Consider the following 23,750-nt stretch of genomic DNA (forward strand, 5'->3'; position numbering starts at 1 on the left):
CTTGCGTTGAGCAGTGAAAGCAATCACTGCTATTCTTGCAATGATATCGTCTGTTAATTATTTTCAAAATGGATTTTTTTTTTTTTTTTGAATATCTGAAATCTAGCAGGCGCAAAGAACAATCAGAACACCTAGAGCAGAGAGAAATTACTCCTTCAGCTTTAATTGCTTATTATTACAGATTTAGCTGTCATGTCAGCACAGGAGTTTAAATTAAATAGAGTTTTGTGCTGTAAACAGATGAAGCACAAAATATATCTTACTTCATCGTTATGAGACTCATTCATCATATCCACATGGCAGTAAATCTGTTGATTGGGATTTCTGCTTGAAGAATATGCCAAGAATACTTACATTTGTAATACCTTATGAGCAGTGATCATATCAACAAGTATGAATATCTACTTTTTTTATTTTTGAAACTTAAAGGCAAGAAAATTAGATCTGTTTAGTGTGATATTTTATCTGGTTTTGACCCTGAATAACACAAATGTGGAAGGTATGCTATAGAAACAAGAACAACAAAGGAAAGTAATGGATGAAAACATGGTCAAAATATAACACTAAGTAATCATGCAAAAAAAAAGCTCAGCTAAGAAATAAATGCCAAAAAATCATCATGGGTTAGTAATACAGTAGCCCCTCTTGTCATTTGTAATTTTCTGAGTTTTGTCTTGCAAAGGGATATCCATACTAAATATAGGAAAGAAAACAAGCAACAAATAAAACAGACGTGTTTATCTAATCAAACAAAAACAGTACACTTAGGAAAACCATGAATCACACTGTAATGAGTTTCTTTTGACATCATAGTTCATTTATATTTTTATTACTATTTATATCAATGTCATGACCAATCAATTGAGAAAAAGCATACTGGTGAAAATCCCCTATAAACTTTTGGTATTGTAGACAATTTGTTTGTCTTGTCGCCTGAGACTCCCCAATAAACTTCAAAGATCTGATCATGTAAGACTTTTCCTTCTTATTAAGGAAGACATCTACCATCAAAACAAGTCACTTTGTCATCTAATTGGGTAGAGCTAAAGTGATATCATCAAACGTCCATATGGATGTGTTGAGTGCTGCTCTGTTATGACACATAGTGTGGAAGTTATTATTACTCCTTTGTTTTCTATGGCGAGAAATCAGATTTTGAGGCTTGGCCACACCCACATGCTTTGATGCAGTGAAAAGCTTTTGATAACTTTGATCTCCAATTCCTGAAGATTATTCTGCCTCATTTTGAAGTCTCTAAGTAGAGAGCTTTAGGAGGAGTTTGCTGAGATAAGTGTGTAAAGGAGACAAAATGGCAGTTTTAATCCAAAATAAGCAGCTTTCTCTGGGGTTGAAACATAGATCCAATGAACATTTTTGTAGGCCTTGACAAGCTAGATGCGTGTTCTGAATGTCATAATCCTAGGTGAAAGCATGGCTTGAGGCTGATTGCTTTAATGGTTTTTAAGGTGTGGAGAAGGAATTGGTGGTGGTGAAAGGAACATTTTGTGTCGTGTTTCCAAATCACATACTGTACCTTCTAGTTGTGTCGCCCTTCTAAGTAGGTGATCATGGTTGCTTTCAATGTTAAAACGTTGCTCCAGGAAGTGCATTAACGCATGAAAGCCCATAAAAATCAACCTGCTTATTGACATCATATCTTTTTTCCATCATGTTACATTTTTCTATGGAATGCAATCCACTTTTCTATCATCGCCTTTGAGGATGACCAAAAATGAATATTTTTTGTCTGACAAGTTGATGCTGCTCTGATTAAATTAAGAAGCTTGTCAAGTGTTTATATTTCAAAACAGAACTGAATGAAATGCATTTTTTATTCCCTACTGGACTCATTTAGACCATTACTCTTTCCAGTACCAGACATGGAAATTCACCAGACTGGCTCACCCACATGACCCACCCAATTTTATTTCTGCATCAACTGCATCGGATTAAGGATGGCCAGCGGTGCCCCCTTTTGGAAGGCAGGTAAAATACAACACTGAAAGAAGGTCTAAGCAGAAGTTATTAATTAATCAAAAGGAAAAAAAAAAAAATCTAAAAAAAACATTGATCAACAATTAATCGTAAGTTGATTACTTGCTCTTTTGCTGATTGGACGAGAACCTCGGGTCACCTCTTAGCCAGGAAAAAAGGTGTAAGCATTGTTTCCATTTAGTGGCCGAGACATTTCAAGATGTGATATCTTTTAATATCATTATTCTTTTTTACTGGTATCAGAGAGAGAAAGCAGGCCAACAAAAAACAAGTTTCTCAACATCTCAGCAGTTCTTTAAGAGTTGTTCATTGCAAAAATTGATAAATGTTAGAACTAAAAATGCTCTGTTGCCATTACCTCTAATTATCCATTTTTCTAAAAGACTTTAGTTACCATATCAAAATTTTCTGAACATATTATGGCCTATTTTTGCAACTTTTTCAGTTGTACTGCCCTTCTTGTCCTTTAGTTCAATAAAGAAAGTCACTTTTGAATTAAAACAATCAATCTAGTATTGATTGCCGTGTAAATATTAAAAACATAAGTATTTTAAGTTATGAGAGGAAAGAGTAATTAAAATTCTTGGGACGTCAATATTTTTGTTTGTTTGTTTTAATACAATTTTATTGACAGAAATTGTAATAGTTCAACACTGATTATTTTATTTTCTAAAATTTCTGTATCCTCCTGTAGGCTCAGGAAACAGCACTCTCCAAAGTTTTTATTATGTGCTTGCACATCATTGTATCTGTGCAACTTACAGACAGAAAAAAAGGAACTGCAGAAGAAAAATGTGCTTTTACACCTGCCAGATACTGTGAACAGTAATGCTGCAGTTTAATGTCTATTGCACTGTCTATGGTGGTCTGCAAGAAAGTATAGACTGGGATTTTATTGTGGCGAGGATAGAAACACAATACCATTTGGCGGAAATTAAAGCTCAGTTCAAACCAAAGCCGATACATTTAGGTGGAAAAATAACAACTATACCATTATGTTAACTTTTCTGCTTGTTAAAAAATGCAACTTTAAAAGGGAATTTCAGAACAAGTACAGTTTTAAAAGATTTATTGGTTTAATTCTTCCTGGAACACGCCCGTCTCCCGCACTAAAATTTACATTTAAAAGTTTTTTTGTTTTTTTCTTTTTAGCCAAAAAGAAAAACCAATGTCAAACAGGGGTAAGTTAAAAAAAAAAATCTTTATTTGCATTTTACTAAGAAATTTTTCTTAGTAATCAGTTGTAAAATCTTTATTAGCATTACACCAAAAGAACGTATTTATTCCTGCTAAAATAAATCAAGGTCTGATATCTGGAAATTTTTTCACATAGAAAACAACATTTATTAGCACAAGTGACAAAGCAGGGGAAGCTTCAGTGCTAGTAAGAAATTTAATTTAAGTTTGGTTTGTTTTTATCCATTTATCAGGTCTACAACTTTTAAAGAGGGCAGAATATTTATGAACTGTATGTTGAGGTGTTTAAAAGCAATAGATAGAAAAGTAAAAGAGTTCAATGTTTATTTTCACTAAATGTAAAACTGATATATAGATGCTTTACACTGAATGAAATACGTCAAGCCTTTATTTCTTATAATTCGGATAATTATAGCTTACAGGTAATGAAAATCAAAAATTCAAAGCCAGAAAAAATGAATATTACATATAAACTATTTAATAAAGAATTTCAACATATACCTATTATCTATTGGGTATATTACAGCCATGTTATAAAGTCTATTCACAGTCATGGGGATGACTGCTGACTTGACAGATGTGCAGAAGACAAGTATTGACACCTACCACAAGGAGGGTAATCCCAAAAGGTCTCTGTGCATCTGATGCTTTCATTACACCTCAGCAGTATCACATGCTGATCACCTCTATGCCACGGTGCACTGATGTAATTTATGCAAATGAAGGCCCAAACAAGTATTGATGAGTAGAAATGTACATTCTTTTCAGAAGCCTAACATTTCTCTTTTAAATGCAATTTCTTTTTACAGATCTTACATAATATTCTAGTTTTCTGTAATATTGAATTTCTGATTTTTACCCCTATACCTTCCAAAAATCAGGTAACTTAAATAGATTGCAAAAATAATACATTTATGAAAGCGTTTCTTTAAGTTGGTGTACTCTACCGCATCACTTTCCACATTTCCTTGAATAGACTTGCTATAAACCCAGCATGAGATCCCTTTACGTTTGTCTTTGCTCGGAACCTGGCTGTTATAATAAATGTGTGTTTTACATCAGGAACCACCTCCTACTTGGGAACAAAAACAGCTTAATCAATCTTAAACCTATTACCAGCCTAATTCTCTCCTCCTCTAAGAAAGAGGCAGTCACCACGGGGAGGACAGAGACAGATGCTATGCAGCTGTTCTGCAGTCATTACCTAGCATTGTGTAACTTGACCAACCTGCCAAGAAGCCTGCTGATACTCAAGAAGCCTTGTTTAAGACTTACTACATTTGTGCTTTGATGTCTTTTATGCGTCTTTTCCTGTAATAAATTCCAGTGCAATTTTGCACACGCTCTGTTTGTCTCGTTTTCCCCAACATCACATAATCAATAGCTAGCTTCCTCTTCAATATCCATCTGTGAGTTCAAGACACCTAAGAAAACATTAGAAAGATGTAGAGAGTGATCCTGGAGCTTTGAAGCAAGAGCCTTGAACCATTTTAACAACTCTGCAATGTGATCCTTAAGTACAGCACTTCCTTGACTTAAATTGTAATGTCAATATATATATTCATTTAGCTGGTTGGGGTGGAGAAAAGCAACAACAATAAAACCAACTCCCCATTGTTGTGTAAGGTCATTTAGCGCCCTACAGGACCTCTGGGAGTCTAGACCCAGGATGTGTACCGGTAGTGAAAACTTTGTTGCAATTGAGTTCAACATTCTAGACTTTAATGGTCAAAAATGTTTAGTTGAGTGGTCAAAATGTCCAAAGTCAATGTATAAAAAACCTTCAAATCTAATTGTTTATTACTATAGCTCAGTCTAAACAATTGAACTTTCAGTTGATGAAAAATATTAAAAGGATGAAAATTTGATTAAACTCAGTCTTTAACCTGCTATCAATCTTCTTTTTTTTCACTTAGGACAGGGATAATGTTCTTCCATAATATTTCACAAAGTTGGATATTACAGAGGAGGGACTCTTTCATCATTTGTCTTTGTACGATATCTCTAAACTGTATAGAGTCCTGAGTTATTCCTTATATTTCTTCTCTTCCTCTTACTCCGCAAGTTTCCAGGATCAACTGTCCTCTATGTTTTACGTGTTTCCCAGCTGCCACACATCTGACTTAAATAAATGGGTAATTAACAGGCTTCTTCAACACGCGATGGCATGCTGAGGAGCTAATGCAAAAGCTAAATCAGGTGTCCCAGAGCAGGGACGGATCTAAAACATGACAGACAGGGAGCCCTGAGGAGCAGTGTTGAGAATCACTTTTATGGGATTTCTACTAAGATTTATACTAAGCTCGATTCAGGTTGGCTAACAGGTAGCCTCTAACGGCTGTTAAGGAAACTTGGTGACCACAAGATGCATCTCTTTGCTGTAGCTTCCCAACAGTGAGGTTTAGAAATATTCTTATCTCCTTTACCCTTCTGCTTACTGTGTGATAGCTAAAGATAAGATATATGTCGTTTTGTTCAGCCTAGTAGTCTCTAGCTGAAATAAATGGTCCTTTGCAGTGCCAAATTGTCTGGATAGTGCATAAAAATGCAATGTTTCTTGCCAGTCAGCTCAGAAAGTGAAACTCATATTTTATATTGAATCATCATTCATACAGAGACATATTCCAAGCCTTTGTTTCTTGAAATGTTGATCAATATGGCCTACAGATAGACAAAGTATTTCAGAGAATTAGAATACAGTGAAAAATGTCCCTTGTGGAAACTCATGGTGTCACACCCTAATCAGCAAATTAATTCAAAACACCTGCAAAGGTTTCCTGAGCCTTTAAACGGTCGCTCACTCTGGATCAGTCGGCTACACAGTCATGGGGAAAAACTGCTGACTTGACAGATGTCCAGAAGACGGTCAACAACAGGAGGGTAAGCAGAACCTGGTTGAGTGCATATGACAGTGCTCTCTGCACAACACAACCAAATGAACATCAACCTTCCACATTAGACATAATTTATAAGCCGTCGCCCAATTTAATTCACTTCTGTCCTTATGGGCTCTAATTCTAAGGCTGATTATTTAAAAGATTAGCAATCCCATATATCAGTAAGATAAGGAAACAATTAACAACCTAATCACTTAAATTGTTGCAGAGTACAAAGATTGATTCAACTTAGTATGAACAGTGAAAAAAGTTACAAAAAATGGCTTAATATTGTTAATATATTATATATTCTATCCATCTATATAGTTTAATTTCTCAAAACAGATTTAAAGTTGTTGAAGAGGGAAAACACAGAATGGACATTTTACATTATTAGCAAACGGTTAGACCCAGTAGAAGCCATCTATCAATTGTTTAAGGACAGGTGCAGAAAGAAATGTCCTCCCAGCAGGACCGACGTTGACACCCAACTAAAGCACTGAGATCAGAGTACTTACATTGACTCTATTTACACTCTTACCACCACAATCCCTTAGAAAAAACTAATTTATGATGTCCTTGATTGGGGACGTAATAAGATACTTCTGGTTGCTCTCGCAGGTAATGGCAGGAGCTGTTCAACGTGTCTGCAATTTAGCATTTGAAAATGGAAAATAAAAGCACTCCAGCAGCCACTGAATTACTCGTGTGTAGAAAGAGTATTTGGGCAGTCAACATGCTATCAGCAGTAGACAGGAGTGAGAGCTCTCTTGCAGAATTAATAAGACAAGTCAGAATGCCAGGCCAGAGCTAAGATCTAAGTAAAATGGAAACTGGAAAAAGGCTAAAAAACTTAATTAACTTATAACACTCACAGTAAAAGTAACACTTTGAATTTTAACACTTCTGACTTCGACTTCGGGTAAAAGCCAGCATTTTGCCTGTGTAGTTGCAGATCAGCATGGTGCTTGAACATCCCTTGTTTTAAAAATAAACTACACAAATCCCAAAACCTGTCTGCGAACAAACTGATAAGTTGAGAGAAGCTTCAGTGTGTCAGTTTTTATCAAAAGTCACTGTTGTTCCATTTTTAATTGATTTTTATTCTGGATAACCTAACGGCCCCTCTGTTGTTGTTTTTTTTTTTCTACACCGATAGTACTTCTGTCTGCTGTGGGTAAGACACTGGCTGCTCATTAGCACTTAATTAAACAAAATGTTACTTAAACAGCTTTCGGCAACCATGATTATGTTTATACAAATATTTACATGGTCAATTAAAACCCATTCTGCACAACGTTTGGGTGCAGAAACAATTGCAAGGCAAATGTGTGCTGTTTGCAATTAAGCGAGTATTTGCAATTAACAGTTGGAGTTGTGTGATGGCTCTTCTGTTTCGGAGTTGCATAAAGAATGTTAATCGCCTCTGTGTTTGGCTATCCATCTACTCTATTGAAAGCGTATTGTGTGGTTGTTAGATATATAGTGTTGGATTTACATGGAAGTTAAATATTTAGTTGTTTCTGCTGGACGGATCACAGACCTGGAAAAAAACAAATTTTGAAAGTCCTGCTTGCTTTTTTTCTGTTGTGAACATTTGTGCTGTTATTACAACTTCAATATCATTGTGAATGTCGAGAGCAGCTCATTAAACATAAGTTTTCCGATGTGATGATTATTTTAAAACGTGTTAGCTGAATGAGATGAGATGTTCTGGCTGCCCTGACCCACAATATGCTGGCATCATTAAGCAGAAAACGGCAGATCAAGTATGATTTCAGCACGTAGTTGTCGTTTTAGCAACACTGAGGGGCCAAATTTTACTCGTAAACTCCAAACAAATATTCCCCAAAAGATCTGGACTAATAGGGGAAACGAACTCTGGTCCAGGTAGAGCTCACTAAATGTATCAGGTGTGAATACACCCTTACAGGTACAATGACAGATGAAAATGCCTTGTATGCTTGTCACTTGTTCCACATTGCACCCATCCATTTTCTGTACACCCTTGTCCCTAGTGGGGTTGGGAGGGGTGCTGGTGCCTATTTCCAGCGAACGTTTCGGGCGAGAGGCGGGGTACACCCTGGACAGGTCGCCAGTCTGTCGCAGCCACATTGTATCCACAATTTACAATACTTGGAGTTTTTGACCAAGAAAAAGGAGTGCATTAAGTGGATATGATGATTATCATTCAACAAATAAAAACTTGTGTGCATTGGTATTCAGCCACTTATTTTATCTCTAAAAAACTATCCAGCGCAACTGACTGCCTGAGATTCATTGGATTTGTTAGATAACAGAGAACAAATTACAAATCCTTTAGCTTATTGTGAAAGAATTGCAAGGCAACTGTACAATTTTATACACACTAAGACATCAACCAGAGTTATGCGGCTGGGCATGAAGAGGACTAATCAAAGGAGCAGCCAAAAAGCACATGGTAAATCTGAACCTTTTGACCTATACCTAAAGCACTTTGTAGCAGAAAACTGGCACTGCACTTTGCCCCCAACAAGGCCACTGCCAGGGTGGGAGAGAGATCCAGCTGTAATCTGTGGTTGACATTGGAACTGAGGAGCAAACTGAAGGGTTGGAGGCATGTTGTGCAGCTGACCGTCACAGTAAACAAGAAGCGTCAAAGACTGCTACGAGGAGTCCAAATTTAAACATGTTAAAGCAACAGATTCCTCTCAGCAAGGTTTCTACATTATATTCTATGGCAAGCCAACAGTGCCACAATTCAACAAATTAAAATCTCACAAAACAAGTAGTTATACATGTGAAAGTGTTGAAACTTGAGTCATGCATCAAATAAATTAGCGATCTTTAGCTTTAAACATATAGAAATATATATTTTTTCATTTTAAGATTTTCTGTTACTGGTAATTATTTCAGCATTATTTCATTTCATGGTCCAGTGCTACAGTACACCATGAATTTATTTGATCCCGCATCATCAAAATAAAATTAGCTAGGGGTAAAATTACTACTTGGTCAGTAGGTGAGATGCTGGGCAGAAGCTATGGTTAATTTGAGACAGAAGCAGTTTGAATTACTTCATCAATTGTTTAACACGCTTATCCATATGGGGTCACAAGAAGGGCTGGTCAGGTCTCCAGTCCATGGTAGGGTGTAGTAAATAAGAAATACTTATTTAAAAAGTTAAGATTGGTGGATGATCTACCTATATGATTCCTTAATTTTGTTTGAATTTCATCAATTGAGTAATAAAATGAGGCCTTGAAAAATTATGGTCTATTAAAAAAAAATCAAATGTGTGTTTCAATGTGGCAAAATCTCAAAAACTAAAGTCACTGCAAAACATGTTTGTTTTTTTAACACAACATTTCTTTAGCAGGGTCAAGATTTCAGATACAACCATGTGTAATTTGAGGACCCGTTTTGAGCCAAACAACAAACAAGCCTGCAAAGTCCTTACCGCAAAAGAAGCCTTTTCTGTTAGCAAGATTGCCTTTCACTGAGGGAAATGAACTCCTCTGGCCTCGACTTGTAGTGGGTCCTTTTTTTGTTCTTTTCAACTACAAAACATTAGTTAGGCAGTCGTACTCGACTGCACTTTAGTAGTTTCAAAAATCCAGATTTAAATCAACAGAAGTAGGACTCAAGGAAGCAACATGTGTCAAATATAAAAGAGGAAAAGCAAAGACGGTAGAAAAGAGAACCGAACATAAAAAAAGAGGCGAAGGGTCTTTTAGTCAGCGGCTCGTTATAGAATTATCATATAATTGTGTTTTCTTATTACAAAAGGATATATTGCATTTAAGATAAGGCAGTATCCTGTTTTCCAAAGACCAAAGGTAAAAAGGAAATACGTTTGTGTCTGTTCCTCAGGGATGCAATTATGAGACATCCTTTCACAAAAGAAAATCAAAATATGGGTTGAAAATGTACAATGATAAAGCTTTTTTATGCAAGATACTGGGATGAATTAGCTCCCTTGACATCCTCTATTACACAAAGCTACAGTTTGCCCTTGGGGGCAAGAGAAGCCTTTTTTTAAAAAAACAACTTCAATATCTTACATTCTCAATGAAAATTCTGTTTTGCCTGCAAAATTCAAATATGTATTCAAAACAAAACTATAATAGGAATCTTCTATTTTTATGTGCATCAGTCGATCTTTAAAGCCAAGCGAAAAGTCCAGAGGTGTTTGACTGTTGCTGATATGTTGACTTTTTTCTCACAAATTTCTAGGATGATCAAAATTATGTGAGAGGAAAGCTCGGGTTATGCTGATGTCATGGTTTGGTAAATGTGTGATTGGTACATTCAAAATATTCATGTTAAATAGATGAAAATCTGTTTGATGTACCGTATTTTCCGCACTACAAGGCGCACCGCATTATAAGGCGCATAGAATAGACGCTACAGTAGAGGCTGGGGTTACGTTATGCATCCATTAGATGGAACTGCGCTAAAGGGAATGTCAACAAAACAGTCAGATAGGTCAGTCAAACTTTATTAATAGATTACAAACCAGCGTTCTGAAAACTCCGTTCATTCCCACAATGAATAAACAGCTGTTTTATTATTTTCCCCGAGGTAAAGTAAGTGACGTGGTATTTTCGTGACACAGTTTATCTTTTAACAACAGCAAGGTACAACATATACTGGAGGGGAACCTTTCCTCGATTCAATAAACACGTAAAAAACAGTCTGATACTGTTACGGTAAATCAAACATTAGTGCAATCACAATATATATCCACTTCCGCACCATTGATTCGTTCATGTTAAATTCTCTCGCTGCTGCTCTATTCCCGTGTTCTACTGCGGGACTGATCACCTTGAGCTTAAACTCTGAGTCTTAGGCGTGTCTCTTAATAGGAGCCATTTTGGGGTCTTTACACAAAACCCAGCGTGCACCGCGCGCTTCTTCTTCTACGGGGGTAAATGAAGTCAGCGGCTGCTTACTGTAGTTGCGAGACCTGTTGTGGCTCAATATTGGTCCATATATAAGGCGCACTGGATTATAAGGCGCACTCTCGGCTGTTGAGAAAATTGAAGGTTTTTAGGTGCGCCTTATAGTGCGGAAAATACGGTAAAATGGAAACACTTGTTAACCCTGAGAACTGGTCTAAAATTCTCAACATTTACCAATTTCTTTGTGTCACTAAATACAAAATAAGATTGCAATGGCGTTAAGTTTTAAAAATTTTAATGTATTCAGCACAAACAGCATGATACAACATAAATGTACAGTGACATATCTTGAACAACCTCACTATTTGACACATTTGCACAAGTTGGTTGGTTGTAAAACAGTTGCTTTGATGTTGATTATATTACTTGATTTGTTTAATGTTTTATGCTACAAGCATCAAATGTTATAGTTTGTTTTCTTTGATATTGCAGTTGAAGACAAAATCCCCTAGGACATCGTTATTTCTGCTATAAAGCTTTTGTACACACTAATTATCACTGCTTATTCATGAATAAAAAATCTATTAGAATGAGATGGTATTTAGAAAAGTGGAGGGAAAACAGCAGGAAACCTGATGTAACATCTTGTGTTTTGTGTCAAGACACAATTTCTGGTGATCAGCTACCTGACATAATTCAATCAGTAATCGGGTGAAATGTTTTGGGATAGAGTTTTGGAACTTTGTGATTCAGGTCAAAATACCAATTCATCTTTTATATACAGTCCCACCATGTCTTTTTTTTGTTTTTTTGGGGGGGATGCTACGATTGTGGAAATTTATGCAAAATCAACAGATCTCTGCATTTTTTAATTATTATTATTTGCTAATGCATATTTATTACTTTATTGTGAATTTTCAACATAAATGTTCGACAGCATTGGGTTTAAATGGCTGCAACCTCCCCCCTGCAGGTTTTTTAATATATACGTTTTGGAAGGGGTTTGATGAGGGAAAAAAATTGCTAAGTTCCATCCATCCATTTTCTAACACCCTTGTCCCTAGTGGGGTCAGGAGGTGCTGGTGCCTATCTCCAGCTAACGTTTCGGGCGAGAGGCGGGGTTCACCCTGGACAGGTCGCCAGTGTGTCGCAGAATTGCTAAGTTCCTTTCAAATATTTCCAATAAGCAGGGTGCTATGACAAAAAAAAGAAGAAAAAAACCCGCAACTAATAATTATGTATGAATTAAGTAAAGCCAGATGATCCAGATACATACGACTCATCTCAACTACAATTCAGTGGAATGTAGGACAATTCCTTTAACAGCCCAATTTGTTCAAATCTATTCATTAACAATACATTCTGTAAGCTATAAGTTCAGGAGTTCAGTGACATGGGAAGGATAAATAGGAATACAACTTGATGAACGTGCCTTCATCTTTTACAATAAATAGCTTCAAACTTTTCCACTCACATTAAAAGTTGCAAGACAGATGCAAACTTGAGACTAATCACGCTGACATGTTTTTAATGAAATTTGGGCATATTTTATTGATTCTGCAGGCCATTATTATGTGGAAAACCAAATTAACTTTGCAAAGCCTAACATTCAGGGTACTCATATGAGAATATAGTGCAGAAGCAGAGCGAGTGAATAAATGTAATGACATGGGGCAATTAAATGCAACATGGGGAACCGCAAATGAGAGGCGACGATTGTCATTTGGTGTTGACAACGTTATGTAATTGAGTTTGACGGAAATTTGTTTGCACTATTCTTTCTCAGCTGTCAATTGCATCTCTGTCTGATGTTAAACAGAATCACTAAAAGTCTTAAGGTTGTCGTACTGAAATTAGCCTCTGTTTTGTTTATTTTTTACTCCAGCCTACATTTTACTTTATTCATTACAAGCTTTCATCCCTTTAAAAAATATATACTGTATATAAGAAGATAATATATGTACACAACAGTGGACGCTGAGTTTTATCAGGTCGAGCTACATATTCTTTTGGTTTAGATAAAATGTTCCACCAAGATGTGAGGGTAGATAATAAGTTCAATTCCTTTTTCATCACCAAAAAGTATGTGTAGTGGTGAGTATTATTTTGAATTATTTTTGATGAAGCACAAAACTGGGCGGCATAGTTGTAACACATTACAGTGCCAAACAGTAGTAGTCATGATAGACTGGTTAAAATGATAATTTAGAATGTAGAATACCACGTTTATTCTTGAGCCCCCGACTAATCAGTAAACAATCAAGTGTAAGTGGGAAAATTGGATTGAGCTTTCTTCAGTTCCAAGGGGGAAAAAAAGAAGAAGAGATGTGTAACAACAACAAGGTACTGCAGAGCTTGGATATTAGTCATTTCTGATTTATAAAAGGAGATGGAAGTATTTGAGTCTTGCCAAAATCACAGAACAGTTTTAACTGTTGAGATGCTTGGAAATGTTGACACACGGAGAAGTGGACCAATCTGCTGTGTGTGGGGGGATTTTTTCTCCCCATTTTAGTCTGTTTATAGCTTCTACAATATGCTTTAAAGTAGTATTAGTAAAATTTTATACACTTCAAACACAGACAACATTAAAAAATATCAAGTGTGCTGGGAAAATTATGTTGTGTGACTGGCGCTGACACAGACTAAGAGCTGACCTGTCTTAAGTTTATGTAAACTTTCCCAATATCTGTGTGCGTGCACTACAGTACACTGTTTCACAGGACGCAGGAGACAAGGGAAACTACTGCGTACTCAGAATCGATTGTTATATAAATATTGAATAAAGAATGCGTGACTTTATTAACCTAGGTATATTCATATCCATCACATCTAAGCATTTTGAGCGTTTACATTCACTTCTGAGATTTTCTGCAAATCTCGCCGTCTTACTTCGAAACAGCAGTGGGGTATTTTGGTCAGCCAGAAGGAGACAGAAAATGAAGCAGATGCTTGTGAGATCACATTACAAAAGGTCTGGATTTCCTCTTTTTTTCCCCAGCTATTAGCATAATTTCCACAGCTGTCCCCTTTTACTCAACCATATCTCATTCAAAAAAAATGTAAAATAAAACAAAAACAAAAAAAGCAGTGTTATCACGCAACTAAGTTTGCATTGAGACAGTCACTTTAAAAACTCGATAATACTAACCTGGCATTGGAAAAGTTTAAGACATCACACAGTCACTGTGAATCACAGACAATTCAATTTAAGAATCTCTATTCTGCCTTTTGTTATTCGAGATTCAGATTAAAGGCCTAAAGAAATAGGGCAAATGTTTCAGAAGGAATTTAGTCAGATTTATTGATCTGCAGATGATCAAACTGGTATGACAGACGGGCAGGTAATTAGCCAAACAGACCAATAGAAAATAACGACGTTAGAAAAAACATACCAGCCTACAGCTATTAAAGCTATTCCAAGACGGCTCGTCACAGGCTGACAGTAAGACAGTAATAAAGAAAAGCAATGGCAAAACAGATGGTCATACACAAAGTGACCCAACCTGAATGACAGATGTATGAGGAACATACATATGGTTAGATAGTGAAAGAGAAGAAGGGCAGATGACAAGACAGATCATCCTACAGATCGACAGGTGCTGCTTTATGGTGGTTCTTTTGGCTTTTATGAGAACACACTTCTTTGAATAGTCAGGCACAATTAAAAAACAATCAGGTGTGTAGGGGTGAACCTTCATTACATTTACACTCACCAGTTCATTTATTAGGTGCACCTTTTAATCAACACATCAACCAATCACACGGCAGCTATTCAATGCATGCAGACAAGGTCAGGAAGACTTGCTGAAGTTCAAACCAAGTTTTAAAATCGGGGAGGAAAAGGCGACAATGAATGTGACAGGTTTGTCACATTTGTGACAGGTTTGTTAGTGCCAGACAGCTTAGTCTGAATCTATCAGAAACCGCTGATCTATTATTCTCCACAACCATCTCTCAGGGTTACAATAAATGAAAGAAAAAAAAGAACAGTCAGTAAGCAGCAGCTGTGTGGACAAAAAATGTCTTGTGGATGTAAAACGAGTCTGGACAGAGTTGTTCAAGATGATAAAAAGGCAATAGGAACTACAATAAGAACCTGTTGAACCCTTGTAAGGGTCGCACAGCCACTGTTTATGGTTCTGGTACCCGCTGGATTTTACAATTCAAGTTCAACACAATTTATTCCTTTTACATTAAAATATAACATAAAAAAACTTCACTTTTATTGCATCAATATATGCAGCAAATAGGGTTGATTTTTGACTTTTAACTTTTAAAGAAAACATTTTAAGAAAAAAAAATGTACCACTCGTATATGTTTACTCTGTGACAAAAACATATACATTTTAAAAGAACAAAATTTCTATTCAGTGCAAAAGCATGAGCCTGCCTGAGCTTTATTGTTGATCAGGTTGGATGTCATGACAGAGTAATGTGGCTACTTCCAGCAGGATGATGCACCAAACTGGTTGCATGACGTCACTGTGCTCGGGTTCCTCTATTGGCAGTTTTATTGACAAAATGAGGTTCAGTCCAGTATACCAAATTGAGTGGCCTTTATTTACATAAAGCACCATCTCTTTATGTCCAAACAAAAAATGTTGACATTAGGGGGCTAAAAATTAACTAAATAAATAATTTTTTCCCCCTCATTATGCTCCAAGTAAGAAACGTATTAGCTAGTAATCAAAAATACTATTGTGACAAAAGCTAAAACAACTAAATTTGCCCTTTTTTTTGTTTTGTTTGCTAATAATTACTTCACCCACAGCATTTCGAGGATCTCTAATGTGGGTCAAGAAAGGTCTGCTCCCGAGGGATATCCTGGTAGAAATAGCAACATGAGTGAAAAAGATCTATGAATAGACTCAGCTGGAGGGAGAAACACGGACAAAATAAGGCTGCCATGAGTGAGCTAATTAGGGTTTAAATTGACTCTTTATGAAGAGGCTACTGATGGTGAAGGCAGTAACAACATCGTGTGTCTTTTTGTACCATTTTTAATTAAACTGTGTATTTTAAAGCGACTTCTTTGCAGGAATCTGTTGAGGAAATTGTTTTTTTTTATTACATTTACATAGTTCCCTATTTTGTGTACTTTGAGGATATAAGTTTAGTTTGAGCTTTTAGTGAAGAACTGGTCCTGAACGCTGAAAAACGAAGATGGTTTAGCGGCATTAAATAAAGCTCTTGACGACGGCTGTGCAATATTCAGGTTTACAAGACACATTCAGTAATCTGCCGAGTTATCGAGCTTCACTTACCGTAGTCACTCTCGTAAAAGATGATAAACTTTTGCCAGCCAAACTCTGAGACGAGGGTAAGGAGGACGTCGTTGATGCGAACAGGCGGACGGGCGGCCAGTGTGTAGCTCTCTCCGTCTGGGCTGGGGTTGAGCTGGCAGGCGGTGCGGGGACCACCGTCCCCGTTTCTTTGGATGAAGAGGTGAGGGATGTGCATCGCATCTGTTAGAGACTGAAGGGCGCTCGCAGCGGCACAACCCGTAGATGTGACCAGCGCAAGGATCCCCTGGTTCATTAATTCACATGCTGGACAGAAGAAAAGAGATGTGAGAAGGTTAGGAGCACAGAAAAAAAATGAAAAAAGGGACAAAAGTTTAAAAAGGTCACTCGTAGGCCAGTTTTAAACTTAGAGTTTCAAAACTGAAAACATTTAATCCTGTTATGACAGGTTAAAAGTCTTTAATGACTGAAACAAATACCAGATTGCTCAGGATTTTCTTCATCTGTACAGAACAATATAATTCTGTATGTGTTCCATTCCCTCACAACGTGATGGTCAGCTGGCCAAAAAAAGTTTCCCACATTTTCCCGCAAAAGACGAATTGAGAGTTTCAGTAATGTTTCAGAAAAAAATGCGTAAAAACCACAAGATAAAGGAGTCCAAAATAATGCCACTCCAAAATAGTTCTCCAGAGTGATAACTATTCCTGCTGCAATAGTATAATACCTTTAGGAAACTTGTTCTCCCAGGGAAGAAATTTGCCTTTTTAAAATGAAATTTCTAAAGAAACTTCACTGATTTCTCAAAAAGAACGCTTTGTGCCTTAATTAAAGTATCCATCCATCCATCCATCCATTTTCTGTTCACCCTTTGTCCCTAGTGGGGTCGGGAGGGTTGCCGGTGCCTATCTCCAGCTACGTTCCGGGCGAGAGGCGGGGTCACCCTGGACAGGTCGCCAGTCTGTCGCAGACAGATAATTAAAGTATCACTGCTTTAAAACAGCAACTTGCAATTTACCAGTATAAGGTCTGTCAACGCTTTGCTGCCTAAATTTGCTTAAACTTAATTAAGTAATATTGTTTGTTCTGTCAAGCAGATGATTAATTAAATTTTCACTTTAAATATAGTTCATACATTTCACAATTTGTGTATGACTCAAATCTATCATTCAAAACATTTCCAGTCTCTCTTGCTATTTCTGTACAACATTTTGACATTGAAATGCAACATGATTTTACTGGTTTTTATGTGAGCAAAAGGGCTTGTGTGTGTAAAAATGCCGTTGAGGCTGTTAGCACTCTGATGATTTTGCAGCAGCGGTCTGAATGGGCAGATAGAGTGACTAACAACATAAGATCTATTTATTATGCTTGTGTTACACTATAAAGAGGACAACGTCAAAAAGATGTGAAAGTCTGTGCAATATGCACTCAGGGAGGAATCATTCTTCCAGATATATTTGGAAAAAAGCAATCAGGACATTTTATTAATTTTGTTTTACATTTTTTGAGAATTTTGAAACAAAACCACAATATTTCCATTCAAGGTTGCCATAATGTGAACTCCCTCAGTCTGTGTTTTCGTTTTAGTTAGAAGAACAAAAGAAAAATAAATATACTGTGAGCAAAATTGTTAGGCAAGTGTTTATTTCAGCCATATCATTTTTAGGTATATTTTCAAACTCAAAGTTGAATTAACCTGAATACTTTATGCATCACATGATGTGGATCTGTGTAATGAGGGAGGGTCTGGCTTAAGAAGGTCAACACCCCATATCAAGATGTGAATAATTAGACAGTTTCTTTTCTTTAGGCGTAACGGCCCTCCAAAAAAGATTTAACTGACTGAAAAGTAAACAATTAGCAAAAGTCTCTTAGAGGGATGAAGAACTCTTGAAATTGCTAAGACGTGATCATAAAACCATTAAAATGTTTTGCAGCACATAGTAAACAGGGTCACAAAAAACATGTTAAAAAAACAAGAAGCTAATTAACTGCCAAAGATTTGACAAAAATCATGCATGAAGCTACCAGGAATCCATTATCTTCCAGGACTGTCATTTTCCATAACTGCAACCTAGAAGATGTTCATAGCTCAGAGACTTGGCCGAGGTAAGGAAGGAGTCGTTGCTTTTAAAAAAAGACAATGATTTCTATGCAGGACAGTGCTCTGTCACATGCACGTAAGTATTCATATATGTGTTTAAAGGCATTAAGGTGGAAAAACTGATGACATGACGGCTACCTTTCCTCACCTGACCTGAACCCAGTTGAGAAATTGTAGGCAGTTCTGATGTTTAAACAAGACCGCTCTCTGGCTTATCACCTATTAAAAAGCTTTTAGTTATTTAGTTTTTTAATTCTCACGTAAGAGATGAAAGTAAAAAAGACGGGACAATGTGTGATTTTCATTTAGTGGAATAATGACTCTGCACAATAGTTGCCCAATAATTGTGAGCGCATAAATATTCTCCTAAGAGAGCGAAAACCTCACTTTTACGTTTTGCCCTTTAACTTTTTGGATTAACCAAGAGCACTGAAGTTGTTGATTAGTAAAAAAATAATCCTCAAAATTGAGACTTGTCTAGTAATTCTGCATTTAATGTGAAACCTAACTTGTTTTTAGGATTTAGCAACATTGTGCAAGAGGTAGATTAAGCAAAAATTGGTTATTTGTGAATCCCACTGAGGAATTCAGGATTACATGAGAGCCTCAGCATGTGGGAGGTAAATCAGGGAAAAACACATGGAGTTCAAAAACTGTCGTTGTATCCTAATATGTGCAGATGAAAGATTCAGTCGGGGAGGCATCATCTAATCCGTGTCTACAGACAAAGGGAAGATGGTGATTAAAGGGAAGATTTTGTTGAAGGTAAGAACCCCTTGAAGGCAACAGATAAATGAGAGCTGCAAGAGTTCAGGTCCTGGCAAAACACAATGGAACAACATGAGTGGGAGGAATCAAATAAAGATCCAGAATATGTTAGTGGGATGAAAAGGCTTAGATGACCAGCAGACGCCTCGCATGAGTCTTAACTCGACGCTCTTCCCGTGACCTTCACTCTCTCCCCAGCTTTCATGTATGGTGATGGTAAAACTGTGTAAACAGGAAGGGATTAAAATGCTTGCGATGTCTGGTGGGTGCTTAGGATTCTTACATTCTGATTCCCGAATCTCCTTTAAGCATGTCAACATGTCTGGGACGATGCAAATAATGTCAGATAATGTTCAAAGATGAAAATTTGAAATCAACTTGAACTTTGCAGATTGATGTGTAAATATTGGGGACAGCTGCGAGATGCAAGGTGGCAATAACCGGCTTTCCTAATCAGCAACTTTACAACTCTCAAAACTGTAACGGATGTTTACTTTGTTGCATTTATTTTTTAAAGGCCCCAGGTTAATGCTTCTACTTAGTGTAACAATAGCGTAAAAGAGAAGTCAATCAGCATTTAATTTCAAGGTATCACTCGTCCAACGGGATTGTCCACATTTTGCAAATGACACAGGACAGATAAGAACCACTCCCATGTTTTGAAAATGTACTGTTTTCAACAACAATGCAACTTTCCACACAATATTGAAAATGTTTTTGTTGAGCATTTCAAAATTTTGTGAATTTATAAGCAGAAACTTTAATATATTGAAGGATTTCATGTAATACACCTTGAAAGTAGTACAAAGTTCTGAAGTAGAAAACACTTTGGAAAGTGGAACATAATTTTTTTTTTTAAATATGTCATTTATAAAATGACACAGTGATCTCCATTGAAAACAGTGTCAACCGGTCCATTTCATTTGATGCCATTCTGGACCAATGTGTGAGGGTAAAGGTGCGACAAGAAACATTTAGTGTTAACATTCTTCTGTAGAGTCCAGGTCGTTATTCACATTTCCACAACAAGATATGTCACTGTTACGTTTTACTGTATTTTTACAGAATCTATTGTTTGTTTTTGATTGGACTGATCACCTACAATAATATGTAGCATACAATAAATGTGTGTGCATTTTATAAATGCATGCACCTCAGAACATTAACAACTGCGAATGAAGGCAAACTGGAGAACAATTCTTGTGTGTAGGAACGTAAGGCAGAGACAACAGACTGTTAATGTGACAGATGATAATTTCATCAGCGGTGAACAAAAGAGTACATAAAGCCGCTGTAAATCATGAGGCCAGAAAAGTACAGTGAGACTAAATAACACATGAAAAAGGAGCAGGTAAGTAAAGAACAATGAGGGAAAGAAGAAAAAAGTGATAGTAATTGTGGCAAACCCAGAAAGACAGAAGAATTTGGAACAAAACTTGCATAAGAGAATCATGAAAAATGATTTAGTTTTCTCCTTTTAACATGATTACCCAAAAAAGAACAGGTGAAATGATGTTCTCCAGAGCAAGAAAGCGCATTTCTCTTAATGTGAGAGAGACATTAAAAAAAGACAGTTTTTTTTTACCTTCGTCCATGGAGATAAAAGTCTGCAAGTGGGGACTTAGTGGGTTTTCAGAACCCAGCATAAAACGTTTTCTCGGTAGGAAGTCATGTGACTGACAGTAATATAAATGTAGGGGATGCTATAACTCTGATGCAATGTCTTAATGCATCAGTTGTCAACAATAACATGTGCGCACCAAAAACAGTGTGTTCCCAGAAACACACTGTTTGCAGCCCACCCACAATAAACTCCACTAAGCTCAATATGCTGTTTTTCATTCATATTTCAATTCTAAATGTCCTGTCCAAACTCCTTTAAATTGATATTCACAAGCCCATTTCTACAGTTGCTAGAATAATTTGTCAAGACTTCAGAAGTGTAAGCCTTTTCTGTTTTACTGTTAACTAAACCGTTTTTTGGATTAATAATCTACGGTGGCCGACAGGTGCAAATGCGCAGCAAAAGAGAAACATGCAAACAAAAAAAAAAACACGCGCACAAATTAAATGCGGCAAGCAAAAAGAGAGACGCAAACACCCCCGAATGAAATGCAGCAAACAAAAAGAGAGACGCAAACACCCCCGAATGAAATGCAGCAAACAAAAAGAGAGACGCAAACACCCCCGAATGAAATGCAGCAAACAAAAAGAGAGACGCAAACACCCCCGAATGAAATGCAGCAAACAAAAAGAGAGACGCAAACACCCCCGAATGAAATGCAGCAAACAAAAAGAGAGACGCAAACACCCCCGAATGAAATGCAGCAAACAAAAAGTGTTGAAAACGGAAGTGCTCCAGACCACTAGGGGGAGTCAAAGAAAATAGTATTCATTTCTATGGGACCAGATGCAAGATTCAGAGAAAGAAATTTGAAAGAAAGTAAAGGTATCTCTCTGAATCTTGCATCTGGAAAGTGTGATTATTGTGAGAAGTCTGAAACAATAGAGCATGTTATTTTAGAGTGTTGTAAGTATGAAGAAGAGAGAAGATGCATGCTGAGAGAGTGTGTAGGTATTAAAGAAAGGTTTAATTTAATAGAATTTTTGAGGAGAGATTTCGGGAGTAGACATATTCAAATAATTATTCGGTATCTTAAAAAAACAAAGCTATTTCATAGGATATGAGTAGAGCAAGTTGGGTGTGAGTGTGTAAAGAATATCAAAGAGGGGTATATAAAGCTATAAGCAAGTTGGATAATATAAGCAGGTGTGTATGTGTGGGGGTATGTTTAATCAGGAGTTAATGGAGGGAAAAGGTAGAAAGTGAAAGTTTATAGACCATCTCGAACCACACTCCATACTGGTAAGTGGCGGTAATGCTACTGTAAGTTTGTTGCCAACCGCCAATAAATACCAAGAAGAAGAAGAAGAAGAAGAAGAATCTTGCATCTGGTCCCATAGAAATGAATACTATTTTCTTTGACTCCCCCTAGTGGTCTGGAGCACTTCCGTTTTCAACACTTTTTGTTTGCTGCATTTCATTCGGGGGTGTTTGCGTCTCTCTTTTTGTTTGCTGCATTTCATTCGGGGGTGTTTGCGTCTCTCTTTTTGTTTGCTGCATTTCATTCGGGGGTGTTTGCGTCTCTCTTTTTGTTTGCTGCATTTCATTCGGGGGTGTTTGCGTCTCTCTTTTTGCTTGCCGCATTTAATTTGTGCGCGTGTTTTTTTTTTGTTTGCATGTTTCTCTTTTGCTGCGCATTTGCACCTGTCGGCCACCGTAATAATCAGTTACCTGACCTAAACAACAAAAAATGTCCTGAAGAGATATTATTAAAAAAGAGGATCATTTAATGCTAGCTTTGGACAAAACGTTTGGCTCTTTTCCTCTTTAATCTTGCCCGGGATCTTCCGAGTCCTTGGCGAGTGACGCTCTCAGTGGGCGACGTGGAGCGACGGCGTGCTGCTAAAACGAAACAACAACAAAACGTGTTGACGTCACAGATCACGGAGTTTAATCTCATACAAAGCAATCGACAACAAAGCTGCAGAGGAACAGAGATATGCATTTTCTCATAAAAATAAGACACACAAGGGAAGACACACGAAACACATAAGACAGACAAAGGCGCCCACGTGGAGTAAAAAGATGGAAAAAAACTCTCTCAGCCCCTCTCCGGTGCTGCCCTGAAATTTTAACCAAAGAGGCGTTTCCCTATTTAATATATGCAAAGAAGGCGTTCTGCTCTTCGACCAATTAGAACTCCCTCAGGCCCCCAAAGAAAGTTGTGACTTCCTGATTTATAGCAAAGGTGTCTGTTTTTTATCTAAGCAAAGGCGGACCACTTCGTGCCCATCGCTGCCTGATACGGAAGATCCCTGGCGCCAAACGTCCTAAGATGAGATTTCACAGACACCTCCGTAGTCCCCACTTCCATTGGAATGCAAATTTATTGCTCTGGTGTGGGGGAGGCAAAGGGCCCTGCTCTGTCTGCTTACCGCATCTCAGACGAGACCTGTTCCAAATAAGAGTATTGTATATAACTGTTACACATGTCGTAGATTAACTGTATTAAGCGCCAACAAATAATCATTTTCCTTTACAATATGTACAAAGAATTACTGTTTACTGATAAATGCAGAGATGATAAACTTTTTTTTAAGGTATATCTTGCCAATTATGATTTCGACCAAGTATAATTGGAGCATTTTCAGTATCTGACCTGCTGATCACCAATCAGATCAATGATATAGGCAAGCTGGACAACTGAGAAAACCATTTACTCATAATGTGCTATTGTTGTTAGAACAGATGGTGGAGAGAAAGAAAATGTTTAACTTTAGTTGGAGTGAAAAAGTCACGTTACTTAAGTGGGAAGGATTTTTCTTCAAAATCTATGCTGACACATTTATCCAACCACTGATTTGCTGCATGTAATTGATGTCTCAGACTCAGAGGTTTACAGAGAAAACACTGACTGAATTTAAGAAAGCAATGCCAGGATGAAATTAGAGGCTGAATGACATAAAATTGCAATGAATCTTCCAATTTCAAAATGTCTGACTTTCATTGCAGATGACTTTCAGACAGAGGCACGGAGTCATGCTGGGACCAAGAACTGCTTGGATCTTCAAACTGTTTACTCTTTTCTAATTAACGGCAACTTGCATTTAAGCA

At 37.1% G+C, this 23,750-nt stretch overlaps 1 protein-coding gene across 1 annotated transcript in view; it reads right to left on the bottom strand.

The window, feature by feature from the left end:
* Positions 1 to 23,750, bottom strand: part of grid1a (glutamate receptor, ionotropic, delta 1a) — a 239,526-nt gene that overhangs the window by 84,446 nt on the left and 131,330 nt on the right. Inside the window, exon 3 of the mRNA XM_032553886.1 lies at positions 16,219 to 16,503. Coding sequence (XP_032409777.1) covers positions 16,219 to 16,503 — 285 coding nt within the window. The remainder of the gene's footprint in view (positions 1 to 16,218; positions 16,504 to 23,750) is intronic.

Source organism: Xiphophorus hellerii, chromosome 22 (assembly GCF_003331165.1).
Source record: "Xiphophorus hellerii strain 12219 chromosome 22, Xiphophorus_hellerii-4.1, whole genome shotgun sequence".
In the NCBI taxonomy this organism is placed as follows: domain Eukaryota; kingdom Metazoa; phylum Chordata; class Actinopteri; order Cyprinodontiformes; family Poeciliidae; genus Xiphophorus; species Xiphophorus hellerii.